General features: G+C 44.5%; 1 protein-coding gene across 2 annotated transcripts in view; it reads right to left on the bottom strand.

Annotated features, from left to right (window-relative positions):
- cecr2 (CECR2 histone acetyl-lysine reader) overlaps positions 1–24,009 on the bottom strand; it is a 195,049-nt gene that overhangs the window by 21,354 nt on the left and 149,686 nt on the right. For both annotated transcript variants that reach the window (XM_072485357.1, XM_072485358.1), the window contains exons 8-15: positions 23,358–23,447; positions 17,650–17,806; positions 16,547–16,676; positions 14,001–14,038; positions 13,809–13,900; positions 12,026–12,152; positions 8,265–8,662; positions 6,173–6,292 (exon numbers count right to left, since the gene is read on the bottom strand). In XM_072485357.1, the coding sequence (XP_072341458.1) occupies positions 6,173–6,292; positions 8,265–8,662; positions 12,026–12,152; positions 13,809–13,900; positions 14,001–14,038; positions 16,547–16,676; positions 17,650–17,806; positions 23,358–23,447 (1,152 nt within the window). The remainder of the gene's footprint in view (positions 1–6,172; positions 6,293–8,264; positions 8,663–12,025; positions 12,153–13,808; positions 13,901–14,000; positions 14,039–16,546; positions 16,677–17,649; positions 17,807–23,357; positions 23,448–24,009) is intronic.

The raw sequence follows: 24,009 nt of genomic DNA on the forward strand, positions 1-24,009 counted from the left end.
TGCCTTTTAATCCAAAATCTGATAATTGGATTGCAAAATAGTGGAAATTCAGTGCATATGTAACTTAATTCAAATTGCTGAATATTTCAAATTCTAGTGTAAATAGCCCCCCGCCCCAGATTATTAGCAGTTCCCAACCAGTGGAGTTTGATGTAAACTACATTGGTGCATAAGATTATATGACAGGTTTGGACAATGTAAACAAGAAAAAAATATTTGGTGATGGGGCACAGATCTAAGGTTTTGGGCAAGAGACGTATGAAAAAGAGTGATTTAATGTAGTAACATACAGGTTAGAAAGGCAAATGCAATGTTAGCATTCATGTCAAGAGGGCTAGAATACAAGACCAGGGATGTACTTCTGAGGCTGTACAAGGCTCTGGTCAGACCCCATTTGGAGTATTGTGAGCAGTTTCGGGCCCTGTATCATATCATAGAATTTACAGTGCAGAAGGAGGCCATTCGGCCCATTGAGTCTGCACCGGCTCTTGGCAAGAGCACCCCACCCAATACTAAGGGCAATTTTGGACACTAAAGGGCAATTTATCACGGCCAATCCACCTAACCTGCACATCTTTGGACTGTGGGAGGAAACCGGAGCACCCGGAGGAAACCTACGCACACACGGGGAGGATGTGCAGATTCCGCACAGACAGTGACCCAAGCCGGAATCAAACCTGGGACCCTGGAGCTGTAAAGCAATTGTGCTACCCACAATGCTACCGTGCTGCCCTATCTAAGGAAGGATGTGCTGGTCTTGGAAAGGGTCCAGAGGAGGTTCACAAGAATGATCCCTGGAATGAAGAACTTGTCGTATGAGGATGGCGGAGGATTCTGGGTCTGTACTCGTTGGAGTTTAGAAGGATGAGGGGGAATCTTATTGAAACTTACTGGATACTGCGAGGCCTGGATAGAGTGGACGTGGTGAGGATGTTTCCACTTGTAGGAAAAACTAGAACCAGAGGACACCGTCTCAGACTAAAGGGACGATCCTTTAAAACAGAGATGAGGAATTTCTTCAGCCAGAGGGTGGTGAATCTGTGGAACTCTCTGCCGCAAAAGGTTGTGGAGGCCAAATCACTGAGTGTCTTTAAGACAGAGATGGATAGGTTCATGATTAATAAGGGGATCGGGGTTTATGGGGAGAAGGCCGGAGAATGGGGATGAGAAAAATATCAGCCATGATTGAATGGCGGAGCAGACTCGATGGGCCGAGTGGCCCAATTCTGCTCCAACGTCTTATGGTCTGGAACTTGTTGCCCACGAGGGTGCTGAGCCAATGATTTCAAAGGGAAAGTAAATGGGTACTTGAAGGAAATAGACCTGCAGGCTAATGGGATCGAGCGGGAAAATGGGGCGAGATGGAGTGCTCCGCAGAGAGACAGCAAAGACATCTTGGGCCGAATGGTCTTTTGTGGCCCACGATGTCCGCTGGTGCACGCGCAGTACTGCTGCTGACCGTGGGAAGACATCAGGAACAGGTTTGTTTGTGCACTCGGCCCACACTACATCACTGGTGCACATGCACATTCTTCAACTAAGATGGTAGGTACATGCAGTTTTCCTCCCAGGCTAGTTCACTGCTAAATGATACTTTTCTTTTGATTTTTTGGAACACACAGGAGGTTCATACACAGCCTGGTCAGTTCACTTGGCGATAACCCCATGGTTATAGTTTCCATCCCCACATTGGATTATAACTTTTTTTCTTAAAAGCCTGATAATTGAATCGATCCAAATGAGGATCGCGACTTTCAAAGTCACCCCCAAGTAGTTGCAATTTTTTAAAGAACGGATTTTGTTGTAAAGTAGACATTTATAAGACACTAGCTGGAAAAAATACATAAATCAGCAGCAGAGAGCAATATATCACTTGAAACATCCTGATGCTGAAACTGAACCTACCAAGAGCTCCCCCGAGTGTCACAACAAAAATAAACACTGCCAGCTTTCAGGGCACATTTCGCCCATATGGGGAATAAATCCCATGGCGCGGGTCGGAATGTGGAGCATTTTCCGCCACAGAGGCCAGCGGGAATATAGAGCAAATCTTCTGAACATGGAGGTTGGGAGATGGACACCGAATCGGCTAGGTTCACCTGTAGATGTTTCCCTCACCGACTGGAGTGGTGCTTCCGAGGTCCAGGTTTGGCGACAGGCTCCATCCTGAACCCTGAAGAGGTTTCACACCGCTGTTCTTTCCCCGCCAGCATCCAGGAGAATCAGGCGCAGGTGGTTGGGCCTTAACCTCCCCACTCATTTAGGGTGGCACGTGGTTAGCACTGCTGCCTCACATTGCCAGGGACCAGGATTCAATTCCAGCCTTGGATAACTGTGCGGAGTCTGCACGTTCTCCCCATGTCTGTTTGGGTTTCCTCCGGGTGCTCCGGTTTCCTCCCACAGTCCAAAGATGTGCAGGTTAGGTTAATTGGCCATGCTAAATTGCCCGTTAGTATCCAAAGTGGGTAGTTGGGGTTACTGGCATAAGGTGGGGGCGTGGGCCTGGGTGTTCTTTTGGAAGGTCATTGGCCGAATGGCCTCCCTCTGTACTGTCGGGATTCTATCAGCATCCCATTCGCAGGATGCAAATGGGTTCCATGCTGGCCTCCAGCAGGATTCCGGATTAACCGTGGTGGGCAACAGTGGAAGATCCCAAGGAAATTCATGCTCGTGTCAAACAGATGTCTGGGCCTCTTGCCGTATTCTCTCCGACCTATCAACCGCCCATAAAACTCCTCAAATGCCCTCCAGCACCACCACCAGCCCCCTCGCCCCATCCCGGGCCTGAACAATCTGCCAGTGGAGCTGTCCCTCCAGCAAGCGACTGACCTTCTCCCGTCCTCGTACACCAGACCCCTCGACGCCTCAACTGGCGCACCACTTTCCCTGTAGACAAAGGTCAAACTGCGTCTGCAGTTCCTTTCTTCTGACCAAAACCTGCGGAATGGGATCCTCCACATACTTCCCATCAACCTCCAAGATTTAATCTACCAGTCGCTGCTGCTCCCCTCTTGCCTCCCCATCCACCTGCGCCTTATACCAGATGATCTTGCCCCTTACTGCTGCCTTCAGCACCTCACAAAGTACCGACAACGAGACCTCCTGTTACTTATTAAACCCCACACCTTCGACACCTTCACACAAAACTCGGATCCACGAGCAGCCCCACATCGAACCTCCACGCCGGCCTCTGTGCCAGCCCCCTCTCCAGGACCACATCCACCAAATGCGGAGCATGATCCGAAATGACAATCGCTGAGAATTCCGCTTTCCCCGCCCCCGACAATAACAACCTCCCCATAATAAAGAAATCAATCCTCAAGAATACATCATGCACTGGCGGGAAAAAGGAATACTCACTGCCCCCATTTCCTTAATAAGCGCTGCCAACACCCCCGCACATTACACATTGCCATTCGGAACCCCCCCCCCCCACTTCCTATCAGCCATGACCATGGTCTCCAGCTCTACCCCACAGGTGGGACCAAGCCCGATCCCTAGTCACCGTCAGCCAGCTACCCCCCTCCATTTTCCCAGAAACCCCCAACCACTGTCTTGAAACCGCTCCTCTCTGCATAACTCCTCATCCCCCCTCCATCAAACCTGCCCACACAGGCACAGCCGGCCATGGCACTTCCCCCAACCCCGCTCCCGTTCACCAGTCAACCTAAGTTTGCGATTGAGGTGACCCCCACCAGAGCCCACTCCCCCCACATACAGTGAATGGTAGAACCCTCAAGAGTATTGAAAGTCAAAGAGATCTAGGAGTACAGGTCCACAGGTCATTGAAAGGGGCAACACAGGTGGAGAAGGTAGTCAAGAAGGCAAAAGGCATGCTTGCCTTCATTGGCCGGGGCATTGAGTATAAGAATTGGCAAGTCATGTTGCAGCTGTATAGAACCTTAGTTAGGCCACACTTGGAGTATAGTGTTCAATTCTGGTCGCCACACTACCAGAAGGATGTGGAGGCTTTAGAGAGGGTGCAGAAGAGATTTACCAGAATGTTGCCTGGTATGGAGGGCATAAGCTATGAGGAGCGATTGAATAAACTCGGTTTGTTCTCACTGGAACGAAGGAGGTTGAGGGGCGACCTGATAGAGGTATACAAAATTATGAGGGGCATAGACAGGAGTGGATAGTCAGAGGCTTTTCCCCAGGGTAGAGGGGTCAATTACTAGGGGGCATAGGTTTAAGGTGAGAGGGGCAAGGTTTAGAGTAGATGTACGAGGCAAGTTTTTTACGCAGAGGGTAGTGGGTGCCTGGAACTCGCTACCGGAGGAGGTAGTGGAAGCAGGGATGATAGGGACATTTAAGGGGCATCTTGACAAATATATGAATAGGATGGGAATAGAAGGATACGGACCCAGGAAGTGTAGAAGATTGTAGTTTAGTCGGGCAGTATGGTCGGCACGGGCTTGGAGGGCCGAAGGGCCTGTTCCAGTGCTGTACATTTCTTTGTATACCCAGTACAAAAACCGACAGAAACCACCCCCCACACCCAGTCCTTCCAAACATTTAAAAAAAAACATTTTTTTTATTTTTTTATATAAAGAGTACCCAATTCATTTTTCAATTAAGGGGCAATTTAGCGTGGGCCAATCCACCTCCCCTGCACATCTTTGGGTTTTGGGGAGAAACTCACGCAAACACGGGGAGAATGTGCAAACTCCACATGGACAGTGACCCGGAGCCGGGATCGAACCTGGGACCTTGGCGCCGTGAGGCTGCAGTGCTAACCCACTACGTCACCGCAGTGATAAATCCCAAACAAAAGGGGAAAGAAACCACCGTTCCCCCGAAACACATTATCCCACCGTCCCCAAACCACCCCCACCCAACCACAACATAACCACTCCCTCACAACCACAATATAACCACCCCCTTCCAACCACAATATAGGAAAACCACCCCCTCCGAACCACAACTAGGAAAACAAAGTCCAAACTCAGTTCAGTCCCAATCCTTCAGCCCTTATGAACACCTCCGCCGCGGTCTCAAAAGCAATAGTCCCTGGAGTTATACATAGCTCTCAGTTTCACCGGTTAGACCACCCGAACCCCACATTACTCTTATAAAAGCACTGCCTTTACCCTATTAAAGGCCACCCGCCGTCTTGCCAACTCCACTATGACATCCTGGTATATACGAATACCACTGCCTTCACCCCTCACCTCCCGATTCTGCTTGGCTCATCTCAAGACATTCTCTTTCATCTGATAGATGAGGTGTCGGTCATTGTGCTAGGACAATGCCTCCTCCAACCCCTTCAACATCTCTCCCTGCTTCTGCACAGCCTTCGATTTCTTTCCAAGAGCCTTCTTCATTGAGACTGACGTATCATCCACCAACTGTTTGAGCGAGGCCATCATCTCCTTCCCATGCCGCTCAAAATGCTTGACAAACTGCTGCTCAAACTCCACTGCCATCACCTAGGCCAGCGTGTCCACCGTAATGGGCGCAGCCCCACCTGGCGAGCTTGCCCCGCGCCATCTTTCCTCCCACACTACTCTGCACCAAACCGGAGCTCTCAGGCGGAGTAGCGTTGGTCTTTTTCGTGCCACATTCTTCTTCTGTTGGGGTTTCGATATCTTCTGATAACATCAACTTTACTGGAGACCGTTCATATAAAATTCCACCCCAAAACTGGATGAGTGGGGTAAAAAAAATTAGCGCTCCAGCGGATGCGACCTCCACGTCGCCACCCAAAGTCTCGTAACCAAAATCTTGAATGCTATTTTGCCTGTGGAAATTGTCCCTCAACTAAAATGTGCTTTTCATGTCCTGGATGTTTCAGTTGTGAGAAATGAATCCGAGGAAAAACATTGCAAATATACGATCTACTTGTCCACAGAGCAACCAGCTCGGCAGCTTGTGTGGAGTTACCATTGGGATTTCACAGCAAGTGGATTGGTTAGGTCCAGTTTCCACAACTTTCACCGCTGGTTCTTGGGGATAACCCGGCCCACAAGTTGTTTCTTATTTTTGTGCCATTATTTGTAACACCAGCTCACCCAGAAAGGGGCTCAAACCCCACCAAACTTAGCTTTTAATCATATAGTTTCTTATACAGGATGTGCTTCACCTTCTTCTGCACAATAAATATTTGTTCCTCTTTTTATTTGAGGATCACATACAATATCGCATAAACAGAGCAAAGCTCTTTGGCAATTACCTGCATGATAAATTGGTGATGTAGCTGTTGCCGTACTTGGTCTGCCAGTCGTGGTTCCCTTGGGGAACAATATCGATACTGCGACTCCACCGAAGGCCGAGATCCAAACATACAGGGTCTCTAGATGAGGAAAATATTTCAATTTGTGGGCTACCATCCTGAATGGGGTGGGGGAGGAACTTTCAAAACATCCGAAAGCCAATAAAGTACACTGAAATATATATATATATATTATATATTTTTTTAATTTTAAGAGTACCCAATTAAATTTTTCCAATTAAGGGGCAATTTAGCATGTTCAATCCACCTACCCTGCACATCTTTTGGGTTGTGGGAGCAAAGTCCACGCAGACACGGGGAGAATGTGCAAACTCCACATGGACAGTGGCCCAGGGCCGGGATTCGAACCCGGGTCCTCAGCGCCGTGAGGCAACAATGCTAACCACTGCGCCACCGTGCTGCCCCTGCCCAAACAACAGTTGAGCACAAGTTCGAACAGCGTTAGGAATTGTTCTGTTGGGCTTGTTCCTGCTTTACACAGGGTTTTAGAGGTTGGAAGACAGTTTTAGTGATACAGAAATTCATGACTCACCTGTTATCTGTTTATTCTAAAATGTATTACTTGGAAATTACTGCTGGTTATATTATTGTCAAATGCCTAGCAGGCAATTCCTCCCTGCCATTTTAGAAGAGGTGTTAACCTATTCAAGATAAATAGATTAACACTCCCAGTGAAGACAGGAGAATGTCACACAGGCTTGTTGAATGTTCACCTGCTAATGTCACCAACAGTAATGCTTAATTTTCAGTTGAAGGAATTTCTTTCAGGAATTAAATTATTGGAACCATTGCCTTTTTTCTGTTTTTTCTGTCTAACATTATGTTTTTAAAACATAAATTTAAAGTACCCAATTAGGTGGGGTTACTGGGTTACGGGGATAGGGTGGAGATGTGGGCTTAAGTAGAATGCCCATGGGTGGCAAGGAGGGGCAGTGGTTAGCACTGCTGCCTCACGGCACCGAGGTCCCAGGTTTGATCCCGGCCCTGGGTCAATGTCCGTGTGGAGTTTGCACATTATTCCCGTTTCTGCGTGGGTCTCACCCCCACAACCTGATGATGTGCAGAGTAGGTGGATTGGCCACGTTATATTGCCCCTTAATTGGAAAATAAATTGGGTACTCTTAAATTTATATAAAAACAAAGAAGGGTGTTCTTTCCAAGGGCCGATGCAGACCCGATGGGCTGAATGGCCTCCTTCTGCACTGTAAATTCTATGATTTTTTTTTTCCCAATTAAGGGACAATTTAGCGTGGCCAATCCACCTACCCTGTACATCTTTGGATTGTGGGGATGAGACCCACATAAACACTGGGAGAATGTGCAAACTCCAGTGACCCAGGGCTGGGATCAAACCCGGGTCCTCGGCGGTGAGGCAGCAGTGCTAACCACTTCGCCACCGTGCCGCCCTTGTCTAACGTTACGTTAATGATAAAAGCCAAGATAAGAAGCTAGACTCGGTTTGATTCTGTAGCTAAATGACAAAATAACTATTAGAAGAAACAATGGTCATTTGATTGGAAAAGGCAGAAAAAGTGTTGGTGAAGGTTTTAATTAGTCTAATGTCAGCATTAATAACTGGATTCAGTGACCCTGGGTCACGATATTAAAAAAATAATCAATAATGAGCAACAAAGATGCCCACTGGGGTTAACCCTCCCTTTCACACAGGAACGTGGAAAGTTTCCTCAACATTTGTCCAAACAAATCCGAAGGGCTGCTATAACTGACCTCAGCATTTCTGGATTGCTGGGATGTCAGACGACAGTAAATATGACCAAGCTTTGCTGTGTGGCCTACCAACCTTAACTGCCTACGTGCATAAATAAACAACGTAAGTGCTGTAAATAGCTGGCATTGAACACGAAGGGTCAAGGACTTTAGATAATGATGGCAGGAATCTAAAGGGGCAAAAAAAGTTACTAACTTAATTGCTTACTTACCAACCGAGGGCTGGAACACAATTCTAGCCCGAATACACACAGTATGGACACAAACAAACTGCAATATTCAAGGAAAAAGAATGACATCTTACTTGTTGGCCTTGGTGATGATACATTTGACGTGGGGATTCAGCACATGACATTCCCTTGTATGGTGGTGTGAGGGGGTAGGTCTGTCCATTTACTAGTTCCAATCTCCTTAAAGGAGGCACATTCTGCAATTGGTCACTGTTCACTTCAGATCCAACATTGTGCACCTCACCATTTATCCGTTTCTGTTGTCTTCTTAGAGATTCATCGCTAGTTTTATTGAAAGTTTCAGTGGCTTCTTTTCCAAAGCGGCTTGACTTGCTTCGTCTCCGGTCTTTCTTTTCCCTGTCGTCCCACCTTAAATTAAACTCTTCATCACTGTCAGCATCTTCTGCAGGGAAGTGTTTCAGCATCGATTTGTTAAAACACCTGTCCAGAGCCTCAGCCATCTTGGTGTATTCTATTACAAGATGAAAATTCAGTAATAGTGAGGAGACTTACCCAAAAGCACCCTCATCAACAAAGTTCTCAATTTTGTGCAAAATGAAAGTTTATTATGGCTCAGAAATGACTGATACAACTTAGTGGTAAACCTGTTAGCTCAAGACATCAATATTAAAATATAGAAAAGACGTGGGGAGTGATTTATCAGCCTCATTGCGACTCGCAAGATGCGAGGCTGACAAGATTCAGATATGCATATTTAAATAAGCCATTAGACTCATTTAGATATGTCTGCGGAGGATTTCCCCTAGAGCCTGGGACCTAACGGCCACGCCTGAGACACTTTGCAGGGCACCGTTTAGGACTGGTCGACACAACCCTGTCGTAACGGCACCAGGGAGGGGGGAGGGTCCTCCCAGGCCATTGGCGACCTCCAGGTAGTTGGGCATTGGGCAGGATGGCACTGCCAGCCTGGTGCTTTGACATTGCCACCCAGGCACCTTGGCAGTGTCAGTGCCAGGCTGGCAATGCCAAGGTGACCAGGTGCTAAGGTGACCAGGTGCTAGGTTGCCCATGCCAGGGGGTCGGGCCTGGGGTGCCTTGCCCATGAAGGCCCGCCGTCTCAACCTTGCCTCTTGTCTGAGGTGTGGTGGTCCTCAGGTTAAATCACCACCAGTCAGCTCTCCCCCTTCATAGGGCAAAGCAGCCTATGGTCATCTGGGACTATGGCATTTTTAGCATTTACTTTTATTTCATTCAATTGTGGATTTCAATTCTCCCACATCTTCAAACTGTTAAGATGGAGAATTTTATGATCATGCACCCTGATTAGGTTTGACACCTTTTATTAAAAAGCGACTGAATATAAAACCAAAGTGCATACAATGCATCACTCATATTTGTTTATCACTAGTTTAACTAATATGCAATGTAAACAGTCTTTTCCTTTTCAGTTTATCTCACACACACGTGTCATAAGTTAAGATTTCTCCTGGATTTACAATGATAAGCCTATTAACTTTACAAGTAAAATTGAGATCCAATAAACAAGAACAATTATCTTCCTCCCTTAGCCCAACACATTTACCCTGTAAGATTTGGACAATATCAGTAATGAGTCAGTTCACAACTTGTTTCTTTGCCTCCTTCCCAGTCCTTCAATATTCTGTTATTTGTTTTAAACTAAAGAGTAAATAACCTATCAGAAGGAAAGAGATTGCAGAACAAGTGCCAAGAAGAATGAAATAAAAAAGATCAGCAGTGTTCTCATGCTCTTATTCTACTGTGGAATTCATTGCCACAGAGGGCGGTGGAGGCCGGGACGTTTAGTGTCTTTAAGACAGAAGTTGATAAATTCTTGATTTCTCAAGGAATTAAGGGCTATGGAGAGAGAGCGGGTAAATGGAGTTGAAATCAGCCATGATTGAATGGTGGAGTGGACTCGATGGGCCGAATGGCCTTACTTCCACTCCTATGTCTTATGGTCTTACAAGTGGCACAAACATTATCTTCCAGTCAATAACTTGTGTGTTGTTGCACATCGGCATTCAAGACTTGGGGTGAAGCAGAGTTAGATGACAGGAGACAGCTGGACAGCACATCTAGATCTAATTCAGCCCCCATTCTAAAGTTACACATTCTTGTTGTTATTTATGTATAAAGCATGAGAGTTTTACAATATTATTTAGAATGAAATACCAAAACTTAACAGCAAGATAAAAGCAAATTACTGCGGATGCTGGAATCTGAAAATGCTGGACAATCTCAGCAGGACTGACGGCATCTGTGGAGTGAGAAAGGAGCTAACCGTTTGAGTCTGGATGATCCTTTGTCAAAGCTCCAGTTCGTCAAAACTTAATAGCAATTTTGGAAGCAGAGAAGTCAAGTTAATTGGAGCATAGAAGTTACTTTGCAATACAGGCAGAGTTGCTGGAAGGTGAAAAATTAAGGCACTACAGCACCCCTCTTCAAGAAGTGTACAACTATATTGCTAATTACTCTATGGTTAGTTTACATAGGCAGCTTTGAGTATAGATGCAAACATTGCTACAGTATATATAATATATATATATATATATATATATATGCATATAACCCTTAATAAATTTCCCCCTTTAAGCTGCCCCAATTTCGTAACAAGATCCCATAAACTAGAAACCTGTGCAAATGCCAGTCTTTTCCTTTCCTTTAGATCAGTAATGTCTAATAAAAACTGCCCAATTACGTTAACATGCCACCTTTTGTCATGTTTTTTTTTGTCTAAGGGCGTAACTAATTTCAAAATGCTGTTTGATTTCTTCCCCCATGATCTTGATCCCTTTTATCGCTAAATTCACCTTAACTTGTATATTTATGGGCAGCACGGTGGCGCAGTGGGTTAGCACTGCGGCCTCACGGCGCTGAGGTCCCAGGTTCGGTCCCGGCTCTGGGTCACTGTCAGTGTGGAGTTTGCACATTCTTCCCCTGTTTGCGTGGGTTTCGTCCCAACAACCCCAAAATGTGCAGGCTAGGTGGATTGGCCATGCTAAATTGCCCCTTAACTGGAAAAAATGAATTGGATACTCTAAATTTATTTTTTAGAACTTGTATATTTATCTCATAAATTTCAACCTTTCTCAAAAGCCTTTATTTTTCCTGACCTGCTTCTTTCTTAGTTTTAAATGATTTTTATTTCTTCTGCCTTTATTAGCTTCTTTCCTGTTCGGGAGTGGCCATCCTTACAAAACAGCTCCCTCCATCTCCAGACTGATGTCCATACCACGTGAAACAGAAAACCTCTTCCTGGCACCTTTACTTCCGTATACATAACTTAAGAGCCTCCACTCTGAAAAGCAGAGATAGGACATGATCAGTCTGGTCCAGAAGCCTGGCATTATTGCAAAAGGAGGCAGGGCCTTCAGGGTAACATCATCTGTCAGATTTCCTTCAGCTCTCTCCTCTTGAACTCTCAATGAACTGGATGCCAAATCATTGCAGCAGATAAGTGGGGCCCACAGCGGTATTCCTGATCAGGTCACATTCTGGGTCATGTCCGAAATTAAGAGCAGGTGTAAAGAGGAAACTTCCTTTGTTAAACTCAAGAAAGCCTGTCCTAGTGGTCAAACAAGGAGAGGGCAAAGAGTGCCATTCAATCCCTCTTCACCTTGTCGAAACAATGCAAACCAGCTATTAATCTACAGGGGATATTGACTGAGGTCCAAGAGATGAAGGGGAAATGCGCTAGCTTATTTACTGTGCACACCGTACGCACTCTCATCTCTTGGGATATTATGCAGAATTCCTGGGTGAATTCAGTTCTTGATATTCACTTGCTTTATTAAAACAAATTTTCAAATAACATTGATAGAGATGGGGAAAAACTGAATTGCTCCAAACTCACCATTTCCTTCACCATTATATTCCAGACAATCTTCAAACATAACCTTCATATCAGCAACAAATTCTTCTTTCACATTATATTGTTTTTCATTAAGTTTTCTTTCAATGGTGGATAGATCCATAGGCGTCTGAAAATGTTAAAAATATGGTTTAAAGGAGGTGATTGAGAAAAGTGGTTTAAAAATACAGTATGCAGAAAACGTGCATGTTCAAGGTTTCTCAAAAAGGGCAGCACGGTAGCACAGTGGTTAGCACAGTTGCTTCACAGCTCCAGGGTCCCAGGTTCGATTCCCGGCTTGTGTCACTGTCTGTGCGGAGTCTGCATGTTCTCCCCGTGTGTGCGTGGGTTTCCTCCGGGTGCTCCGGTTTCCTCCCACAATCCAAAGATGTGCAGGGTTAGGTGGATTGGCCATGCTAAATTGTGGGGTTACTGGGTTACGGGGATAGGGTGGAGGTGTGGGCCTAAGTGGGGTGCTCTTTCCAAGAGCCGGTGCAGACCCGATGGGCTGAATGAATGAAATGAAAATGAAATGAAAATCGCTTATTGTCACAAGTAGGCTTCAATGAAGTTACTGTGAAAAGCCCCTAGTCGCCACATTCCGGCGCCTGTTCGGGGAGGCTGTTACGGGAATTGAACCGTGCTGCTGGCCTGCCTTGGTCTGCTTTCAAAGCCAGCGATTTAGCCCAGTGTGCTAAACAGCCCCTATGGCCTCCTTCTGCACTGTAAATTCTATGAAGACAGAAAAAAAGGCCTATTGCTTTTTTTGGCTGATCTCTCCGGTGGTTTCAGTTACATCGTTCTTGGTTGCAGTCCTATAGTACATGCAAGTATCAATAATCCACTGCAGCTTCACCATCAGAATTCAGTCGAGTGAAATGAGTTTGGGCAATTGTAATCCATTTCCTAATGGGCATAGACTGATAGCACAAAACTGTTCTTAATTCAACATTAACTACCGATCGTACTCATTGAGTGTAGAAAATGGCAAAAAACGTCAGTGCTGCTACAGCAGATAATCTTCTGAAGTTGTACAGCAGCGTAATTGGCGCATTAATTTGCATCTAACTATTCCATACTGGTCTAGGGTGTGTTTAATGCTAATGTGGAGGTGCTTGAAAAGGAAGGGTTTAGCACAAATATTCCAAATCTTGATGAGCACAAAACTATGCGAATTTAGCTAGAAATGGGGTTTCACTCTGCTATCACTGATCAGATTTTTTCACATTAATTAACTCAGCTTATTAGTGAAGGTGCCAAGTACTTGCACGCCTCTCGAGGTGCTACAAAACAACCAGTAGTTTCTCAATGCACAACATTAATTTATAATACCGGGGCAACTCTAGGATCAATTTTAAAGTCTGCACTTGGAAATGAGCAATCCAAAGGAGATCAAATTTTCTATGCCACAATTCAATGCACATTGACAAACAGATGAAACCAGTACAAATTCTAGTTTCCCATTACTTACCACCAAGCAAACAAGGATAAGCAAGGAACATTACCGTTGATATTAATTCAAACCAAGTGGATATAAATGATCTCATCTTTCTTCTGAAACCTCATTCGGAAGTCTTGTGCCTAATGAACTCTATAAAAACCTAACAACCTTTATCATTGTAAACCCACAAGTTAAGTAGTGATAGCTGTACTTTGCTGTTCTCAATAAAGTCTGTCTGATTTTTTCCTGTGTTTTTTTTTTTAAATAGAGAAGACCCATTCAAAATACATTTAAGACATAAGCAATACATGACTGAATGGAATGCGACAAGTACAATTCTCTTACTTCAATTATCTCGTAGTAATTTGGGGCATAAGATTCATCTACAGGTTCAAGGAAGGGCCAGGAATCCTTGTGGGCTTTCACAGCATCCAGCACTGATGGAAGAACATAACGGATCTCACCATATGATGCAAATAATACTGATATTTGTGAAAGTTATTCAAAAACAAACTTTAAAAAGAAATACTCACTTACCTTTATACATAGCAATGTAATCTTCATCCAGTTCAAATCTACAACAGAAGATGAAAAAAACATAAACAAAAACTGATTTTACATAACACCGGTGAATTTTCTCTAATAATGAGCTGGATTTTCCACCCCCCAGCCACTTGTTTCTCGGAGGTGTGCCATTGGCTTGCAGCAGGATTCCACACTCCCGCCACTTGTCAATGGGATTTCCCATTGAAGCCACCCCACCCCCGAGGGAAACCCTCGGGGGGGGGGGGGGGGGGGGGCGGCGGCGGCGCACTACCGGCGGGAACAGAGAATCCCAGCGGCCAGAGAATTTTGGTCAACATCAAACTTTCTTTGGTCCAAAGATAACTTCAATTTTGAAATACAGAATGCATCCCACCAGCGAGGAAGATTTTTGATTGATATTCATTAAAAACATGCAGCAGTTTGTAAGGGTCCTTCCTGTTTGTTCCCTTATTTACCCTTGCTTTTATTTTTTATTTTGCTGCTATTATTTTTGAACCGTGGATGATTAATGGACATGTATCTTTAAGGCAAGCAGCAGAATTCAGAGATTACATGAGAGAACATTCTGCTCAGGAGCTGCAGACTTGGCAACACCAGAGAGAGAGATGGGGTGGGACTTGGTTTAATTGATTGGCTAGTGGCCAGTGAAGGCTGCAAACAAAGACAAGAATCCTCTCTCTGTCTCTCCAGAAAGGCCCGAGAGTGCGTATTTCTGAAACTACAGAGACCTGAATGAATCTACAATAAAACCACAAACTGAAAGCAAGGGTTGAAGAGGAGCAAGGTGCTGGAAACCAGCATCTGAAACAAAGACTCTTTTTCTTCCTTTTTTTTAAACCCCCTTCTTTCCCTCTGTGTTTGTCTGTCTTGTGTGTGTATATATACATAAATATATATATATACAATATTTAGAGAGGTGGGGGGGAGGGGGCAAGTTAATTAGATAATATTTAACTAGTTGTATTTGATGCATATTTCATGAAAGTTCTTGTTTTAAATATACAGTAATTGTGTTTACATTTACAAAACCTGGTGACTGCCATTATTGGGCCGTCATGGGCCAAAGACTTTGGGCATGGTAGCACAGTTGCAGGGCCCAAGGTTCGATTCCCGGCTTGGGTCACCGTCTGTGCGGGGTTTGCAATTTCTCCCCGTGTGTGCGTGGGTTTGCTCCGACTGCTCCGGTTTCCTCCCACAGTCCAAAGATGTGCAGGTTAGGCCATGATAAATTGTCCTTAGTGTCCAAAAAGGTTGGGTGGGGTTACGGGGATGGGGTGGAAGTGTGGGCTTCGGTTGGGTGTTCTTTCCAAGGGCCAGTGCAGATGGGCTGAATGGCCTCCTTCTGCGCTGTAAATTCTATGATTCTATGGTATAAGCAAGAGTTGTCTACTGGTGACAGCCACGATCTTCATCTGGAGTTTGTGTACTGGTGGTGAGCAACACGCCAGGGTACTTGGTAACACCTGTGACTGATGAATCCTGTCAGTTAACAGAAATATCAGATAGCACAATACATGTTACAGATCCCCACTGTACTAGTTTCAGTTGTGAATCGTGATGGAGAAAGTGGGGAGAAATAGGAAGTGGAATACAGTTTAGACACGGAAAATATAGTAGGGATAGTTTGTCCTTTAAATGCGTAACATTATTTTGCTGTGGAGCTTGAACACAGCTTTAAGCAAACAGGGAAACTTACCAGTTGTGTGCTTCTGGCTTGAAACCTCACCTGCTGGGAGCACATGTTGGGAAATTATGCATGTTGTGCCTATGATTTTGTATTAATTAAAGTTAACAGGTGGTTAGAATGTGCAATATGCTACCACAAGGTGTAGATCAGAAAAACAGCAAAGCTGCCTTTAAGAGGTAGCTAGATAAATACACGAGGGAGAAAGGAAAAGAAGGATATTTTGCTCGGGTTAGAAGTAGTAATTTGGGACGAGACTCGTGTACAGCATAAACACCAGCATGGACCAGTTAGTTTAAATGTGCTTTAAATTTAATGTAATAAATTGAAATGGAGTGTGCTAAACATAATTTCTCCTTCTGTACCTGCCAAGTGAGGTTTTACATCAGAAGCATACAAATGTAAAATTTATCCTGTACCATTTCAAATTCCAATATTCTGGTGGTCTTGATTCGTGCTTCAGAGCAGTGTTTTGAGTGTCAATATTAAAACAAACATTAACTTGGGAATGTCGTTCCTTTTGGTCTATGGCCAGAAAAGCAACCATCACTGTGGCTGAATCCTCATCGATGAGAAAGCATGGCCGCCATATGGCTCATGTGCATAATGATTCCTTTAATTCAATTTCAAACACCTTACAATTCTTCCTCTTATTTAATTATCAAACTCATAAATATCATCCAGATGGGGTTTCCCAGCTTGATTCCATTAACCATCAAGCAACTTGCTTCCACATTATTGTGGTTCTATGTAAATTTTGTTTCACCTTCTCAGTAGTTTTCAGGCAGAATCGGAAACTGTATAGAACGCTGAACTGAACTTTCTCTATCCGCCCGCCCACGAAAATACATACAAGTCTTTTGTCTTCTTATCTTTCTTTATCGGGAATAATGGCTCCAAGTTCATAAGTTCGGGAGGCAATTCTTTTCCCTGGGAAAGTAACCAGGCTCGCTCTTCTCTCATCTTCCTCCTTTTAGCACGACCTGGATGAAGAGCAGAACGTAAATCATTTGAAAAGCTTAGGAATGCCCAAGTCTGCCTTAAAAGGCAGATATATAAGGCTTAAAGGCAAGGACTAAAAGTAAATAACCAATTTACTTGGATTAGGGAAATGTAATAAGGACATTGGAAGATGAATCTTAAACAGAAAATAACCGCTGAAATTTCCATCTGGCGTTGCTGTACATTTCTAAGCTGGGCCGAAGGGCCTGTTTCCAGGCTGTAAACATCTGTGACTCTAATACAGTTGAATCCTGCTCATTAAAAATGCATTGCTTCTCTTTCTGATGTCATTTTAGTCCATGTCATTGAAGAAGAAAATATACAACATACTTTTCTACTTAGTTGAAGCACCCTTGTTCCATACCAACAGCTACTTTTACCATTCTCCAGTACCAATGTGAGCCATTACATTGTGGCTAGCATTCCTATCTCTGCGTAGGGAGGTGTAGGGTTCCAGACTGTGCTAGTGAATAGAGTGGAATGCCAGCTCCGAATTGTAAGTTTACATACAGTGGCATAGTCGCAGCAGGTGGGTGCGGATGCCCACCCTCACATATGGTTATGATCCCACAAATACCTGCTACCATGTAGAACTAACCATCTTATCGATTGATAAAGGTTGTCACAAGCAGGATTCCCTTTACAGCTCATCAGTTTGCTAATCAACCTATGAATCCTCCCGCTACTACAGAGTTATCCCTGGGAAGAGCGTGCAAAGATACAAAAACAACCATTCTCCAAGCTCTAGGTCAGCCACCTAGGTAAACCTCTCCAAAACATCCTTCAATCAAGTTCGGTAAACAGTTGACGTGCAACCAATTGACATTCCTTACTTTTGGGCAGTGCTCAGTGTAATTATGGGTGGGAACCAGTTAGACAGCTTGTTGGCTGCATTCCTGCTCCGTGGAATAATTCACTGCTATTGCTTTGACACAACATATTGCAGATATATACCTTCTACAGCTTTGACTCTTTCCTCAAACTCCCTTCTCCTCTCTTCTTCCATGAGCTGCTCTTGTTCTTTCTTCTGCACGGCCAACAGTAGCTGCCGTTCTGCTTCCTCTTCTCTTCGTTTCTGTTCTTCTACCTTTGCAATAGCAGACATTTTTTCCTGGAATGTGCATTAACATCTTGTTGGCTTTTATATCATATCATCAAACAAAATTTCTCTATTATACTCTTTCCCTATAACATTTTCAGTAGATCAAAAAATAGTGGAGTAGACTTACGCTCTGGGTAATTGGTTCAACTTTCAGCTAAAAATAAATTCAATAAAAATCATGTAAAATGTTCAGTGAATCAGAGCAATGGGGTGAAGTAATAGTTTTTTAATATAAATTTGAAGCACCCCGTTCTTTTTTTTCCTAATAAAGGGGCAATTTAGCGTGGCCAATCCACCTACCCTACACATCTTTGGGTTGTGGGGGTGAGACCCACGCAGACACAGGGAGAATGTGCAAACTCCACACGGACAGCGATCCGGGGGCCGGGATCGAACCCGAGACTTTGGTGCTGTGAAGCAACAGTGTTACCCATTGTGCTACCATGCTTCCAATTATATGAGGAACATCTTTTAATAAACCTCTTCGTGTTTTACAAGAATCCAGAGCGCAGGCAGCTTCATACCTTTTCTCTTTGCGGCAACAACATAATATAACAGAAGAGAAAACTGCCGAAGAAGGTTTGAGGCAGAAAAATTGCTAGAAAGAAGATTTTGGCGACTAACTGTGGAAGGGCATCAGAAGGTTCTCTGAACCGGACTCGCATACACGTTGGGCGCAGCAGGGAATGTGCACGTGGTGAAGCTACACAGGGTGTGGGAAACAGGGCTTTCGAAGTCTAGCGACTCTTCATGGGACAATACTTGGGCAAAAAGTCGTAATATAGTCAGGGAAAAGGGGAAAGAATTCCTAGTTGTTTCTTCAAGGGATCATTTGTGCCATACTTATCAACAATCGGGAGGAAACTGGGATCCAAAAATGTCAGGAAAAACGGGTGCCATGGACGCGTTTGATGGAGATTATGAAACATGGAATTCATATGAGGAACGATTCCACTCATTTCTGATAGCAAATCAGACATCGGAGGATCTAAAACATTTGTCAGCTCAGTTGGCCAGAAAGATTTATGCTGCTACAGAAATGAGTTCACCCAGTAAAACCAGATGATCAAGTTCTACATTTAATTAATGAACAACTCAAGAGGGACATTTCTCTCCTAAACCATTATTGATGCCAGAAAGGGTTCGGTTCCAACACCGTTGTCAGGAAGATAGTGAAAGCATCTTACAGTTGGTAGCGCCTTTAAAAAGATCAACTAGATATTGTGAATTTGATACAACATTCGAGGATAGACACCGGCTGGTTTGTGGACTCCTCAGTAAAACTATTCAGCGGAAGCTGCAAACGCAGTCATAAGAGTTTGCAACAGGGAAAGAAGCCCTTTGACCCATCGCATCCATGCCAACCATCAAGCACCTAACTATTCTAATGCCATTTTCAAGCACTTGGTCCGTAGCCCTGTATGCAATGGCATTTCAAGTGCTCATCTAAATACTTCTTAAATGTTGTCACGGTTCCTGTCTCTACCACCCTTTCAGGCAGCGAGTTCCAGATTCCAACCTCTCTGGGTGAAAATGTTTTTCCTCACATCTCCTTTAAACCTCCTGCCCATTACCGTAAATCTATGTTCCCTGGTAATTGACCCCTCAACTAAGGGGGAAAAGGTACCTTCCTATCGACTCGAAGTCCCTCATAATTTTATACACCCCACTCAGGTTCCCCCCCCTCTGCTCGAGGGAAAACAACCCCAGCCTACCCAGTCTCCCTCGACAGTTCAAACGCTCCAGCCCAGGCAACATCCTGGAGAACTTCCTCTGCACCCTCTCCAGTGCAATCACATCCTTTCTGTAATGTGGTGGCCAGAACTGCACACAGTGCTCGCTGGGGCCTAAACAGCATTTTATACAGCTCCCGCATAACCTCCCTGCTCTTTTATTCAACGCCTTGGTTAATAAAGGCAAGAATCCCATAGGCTTTCTTTTCTTATATATAAATTTAGAGTACCCAATTCATTTTTTCCAATTAAAGGGCAATTTAGCGTGGCCAATCCACCTGCCCTGCACATCTTTTTGGATTGTGGGGGTGAGACCCACGCAGACTTCTGCAAACTTACTTATCATATATTCGCATCCAGCCCATGTGTACTACAAACAACAATAGACCCAGCACCGATCCCTGCGGAACACCACTGGACACAGGCTCCCAGTCACAAAAGCAACCTTCCGGCAGCATGGTGGCGCAGTGGGTTAGCACTCCGGCCTCACGGCACTGAGGTTCCAGGTTTGATCCTGGCTCTGGGTCACTGTCAGTGTGGAGTTTGCACATTCTTCCCGTGTTAGCGTGGGTTTCGCCCCCACAACCCAAAGATGTGCAGGCTAGGTGGATTGGCCACGCTAAATTGCCCCTTAATTGGAAAAAATGAATTGGGTACTCTAAATTTTTTTTTTTTTAAATAACAAAAGCAACTTTCAACCACAACTCTCTGCCGCCTGCCACTAGGCCAGTTTTTGACCGAGTTTGCCAAATTGCCCTGGATCCTATGGGCTCAACTTCATCAGCTTCCCATGTGGGACCTTGTCAAAAGCCTTACTAAAGTCCATGCAGACTACATCAAACGCACTACCGTCTGCAACACATCTAATCACCTGCTCAAAAAATTCAACCAAATTCATAAGACATGATCTCCCTTTGACAAAGCCATACGGACTATCCTGGATTAATCCTCACCTCTGCATGTGGAGATTAATTCTGTTTTTTTCAGTAGTTTTCCTACCACTGAAGTTAAGACTCACTGGCCTGTAATTTCCTGGTTCGTCCCTACTTCCTTTCTTGAATAATGGTACCAAATTAGCTGTCCTCCAGTCCTCTGGCACCTCTCCTGCGGCCAGAGAAGATTTGAAATGTCAGAACCGCTGCAATCTCCTCCCTTGCTTCCCACAGCAACCTGGGATACATCGCATCTGGCCCTGGGTATTTATCCACTTTTAGGCCCATTAAAACTGCTTAATACCTCCTCCCTCTCAATGTTAAGTCACTCAAGTAAATCACAATGCGCCTCCCTGATTTCTATACCTACATCACCCTTCCCCATAGTGAACGTAGATGGAAAGTATTCATTTAAAACCTCACCTATATCTTCCGGTTCCACACACAAATTGTCACCCTACTCTTACCCTGGTCAACCTCTGCCCTCAATATACTTATAAAACACCTTTGGTTTTTCCTTTATTCTACCCACCAGTGCTATTTAATGCCCCCTCTTCACTCTACTAATTTCTTAAGTAACCCTCTGCGCCTTCTATATTCCTCCAGGGTGTCCACTATTTGAGCCATAAGCCTCCCTTTTTTTTCCTTATCCAACCCTAGTTATTCCTTGACATCCAGCCAGGGTTTTCTGGACTTATTGCTCCCACCCTTCACTATCATGGGAACGTGTTAGCCCTATGCTTTCTCTATTTACTTTTTGAATGAATCCCACTGCTCCGATGTAGATTTTCCTACATGTACCTGCTCCCAGTTAAATTGGCCCTCCCCCCACTTAAGAAACTTAATTTCTGGGCTTTATCCCTTTTCGTAATTACCTTAAATTCTACTCAGTTATGGTTACTGTTTCCAAAATGCTCCCCCACTGAAACTTCATCCACTTGCCTGGCTTCATTCCCTAAACCTAGATCCAGCATCGTATTTGGCATAAAAAGCTCTCCTGGATGCATGTTAAGAATTCCGTCTCCTCCAAGCCTTTCACATCTTGCCTACTATTATTATCCAATTTTTCTTACAATTCTCAAGAGATTTGTTTTCATATCTGCCCTTCTATCTCTCTGACTGTTTGGGGGCCTATAGTCCACTCCCAGCAACACAATCGACCCTTTTTGTTACTAGATTCTACCCATATGGCTTCATTTGAGGAACCTATCATTCCCAAGTACTGCCGTGATGATCTCCCCAATCAATAATGCAATTCCTCCTCCTCTTTTACCTCCCCCCTCTATCACGCCTGAAACTTCTTTACCCTGGGACGTTCAGCTGCCAGTCCTGCCCTTCCTTGCAATGTGATAATTCCATGTGCTGATCAACACAGAGTTCATCAGTCTTACCCATCAAGCTCCTTGCATTGAAATATTTGCAGTTCAGCCGACCAATCATCCCCTGTGCCTTATCATACCGTCTGCACTGCCCACTGGACTTGCCTGGTTTATTCTCTCTATATTTGACGTCATCTCCTCACCCACAGAGACTGTTTGGAAATAACATACCAGGGGAAGTGTTAAATGTTAATTGTTGTCATCACACTAATGAAGTAAAGGGGGAAGGTGTTCTGTATCTGGGAATATGTTCCTGCTGGTTCTGTGTCACGCAATGTGTAGTGACATCAGCAGTGTTTGAGCAGATCATCATCTTTGGGGCAGCACGGTAGCATGGTGGTTAGACAATTGCTTCACAGCTCCAGGGTCCTAGGTTCGATTCCGGTTGTGCGAAGTCTGCACATCCTCCCCGTGTGTGCGTGGGTTTCCTCCGGGTGCTCCGGTTTCCTCCCACAGTCCAAAGATGTGCAGGTTAGGTGGATTGGCCATGATAAATTGCCCTTAGTGTCCAAAATTGCCCTTCGTGTTGGGTGGGGTTACTGGGTTATGGGGATAGGGTGGAGGTGTGGGCTTGGGTAGGGTGCTCTTTCCAGGAGCCGGTGCAGACTCAGTGGGCTGAATGGCCTCCTTCTGCACTGTAAATTCTATGATTCTATGATTTATTGTATGAACCTCTCATACGTTCATAACTGTCATCATGTTTTACAAGAATCCAGAGTGTGGGCACTTCCATACCTTTTTTCTTTGCGGCAACACAGAAATATAACAGTCTGACTCATTCAAAGTACTAAAGTCAAAACAACGTTTGCATTAAAATTTCTGGTAAATTCACATAAGCGTCAGGAATACTGGATAAAATTATGCAACTCTGGTGGTGCAATCATTTAGTTTAAAGGAGGCAGTCCTTTTGCTCATTTTCCCCGAGTTCCCAATCTCAGCCAGGCTGTTGTTACACAATGCAAATGAAAACCTGATACGTGCCTACAGGCAGGGAGAGGGAAAAGGAATCAGAAAGAGTCCAATCACTGAGCTACTCTCGTAAAGGATTGCTTAGCTGCAATATTTCTGGGCATTTGTTAAGTGATTATCTGATTTTTTTTATAACAATGAGGGGGGGGGGGGGGGGGGGGGGAAATCTTGACTCTTAAAGCGTGCCAATGCTTTCAGATATGGCTTCTTTACCTTAGAGGTAGGTAGCTCAATATTGAACCATATTCTACCATTTGGCACAATAGAGGTATTACTTTGTAAATAAATTACTTTGCTGGTTTTGGAATGTCTGGGCAACATACACAAAACAATCTGGGTCTTTAAAGGAGTGCTGGAATCCAGAATGCTTCCAATACCATCACAATCATAGATTTCGGCTGGGGTGCTCGATTCAGTGAAGAACACTCCATTAGTAGCTGAGGCCGGCTACTGAAGAGGAATTTCAAACCCAGAGAGGTTTATGAGGGTTAACAAAATGACCAAGTTTATCTCTAAAACTGATATTTTGGAACTTGACCTGCTTTACCTCTTCTTCCTGCTGCAAGCGTTTAAGGGTCAGGCGGTCAGATATTCTCCTGGGAGCCATTTCAGACAGCTTCTTCTGCAGCTGTTTCTCCTGGAAATGAAAGTAGGAGAGGTCAAAGGTCTAACACACAGCTATTACACACAGCTCATTAATGACCATGCTTGGCACTACTATAACCCCCTTCAGGATACAGACCTGATAGATTGATCACAGGCCATATTCTGATACTTGTCAGTCACTGTAAGCTAATCATTACAACTTTTGATTTCCGTTTGCCCCGCTGGGTCGCTGTTTCGCACCATTTTGTTATTATATGAAGCCACTTTCCTGTTGTTACTAACCTCCTCCTCCCCATCACCCCACTCTTCCAAAATAAACTATTAGCCACGCATTCACACAGAAACAAATCAACATCTTGCAAGAGCCCGCAGTGGTTTTGATGACACAGGTGCTGCAGGACAGCGACTTAATCTCTATCTGCCATAACGAGTGGCAAGGTGGTAATAACTTAAGAGGTTTTACTGGACTAAAGTTTTGGCACGGGGTGAAGCAAAGAACTAGTTATGGCTGCTAACGTTAACAATTTGCATACTGCCACAACCTGTCCCCAGCAGACACCATCTCCCTGGCCCTACACTCATCCCTGGAGCAT

Source organism: Scyliorhinus torazame, chromosome 19, assembly GCF_047496885.1.
Source record: "Scyliorhinus torazame isolate Kashiwa2021f chromosome 19, sScyTor2.1, whole genome shotgun sequence".
In the NCBI taxonomy this organism is placed as follows: Eukaryota; Metazoa; Chordata; class Chondrichthyes; order Carcharhiniformes; family Scyliorhinidae; genus Scyliorhinus; species Scyliorhinus torazame.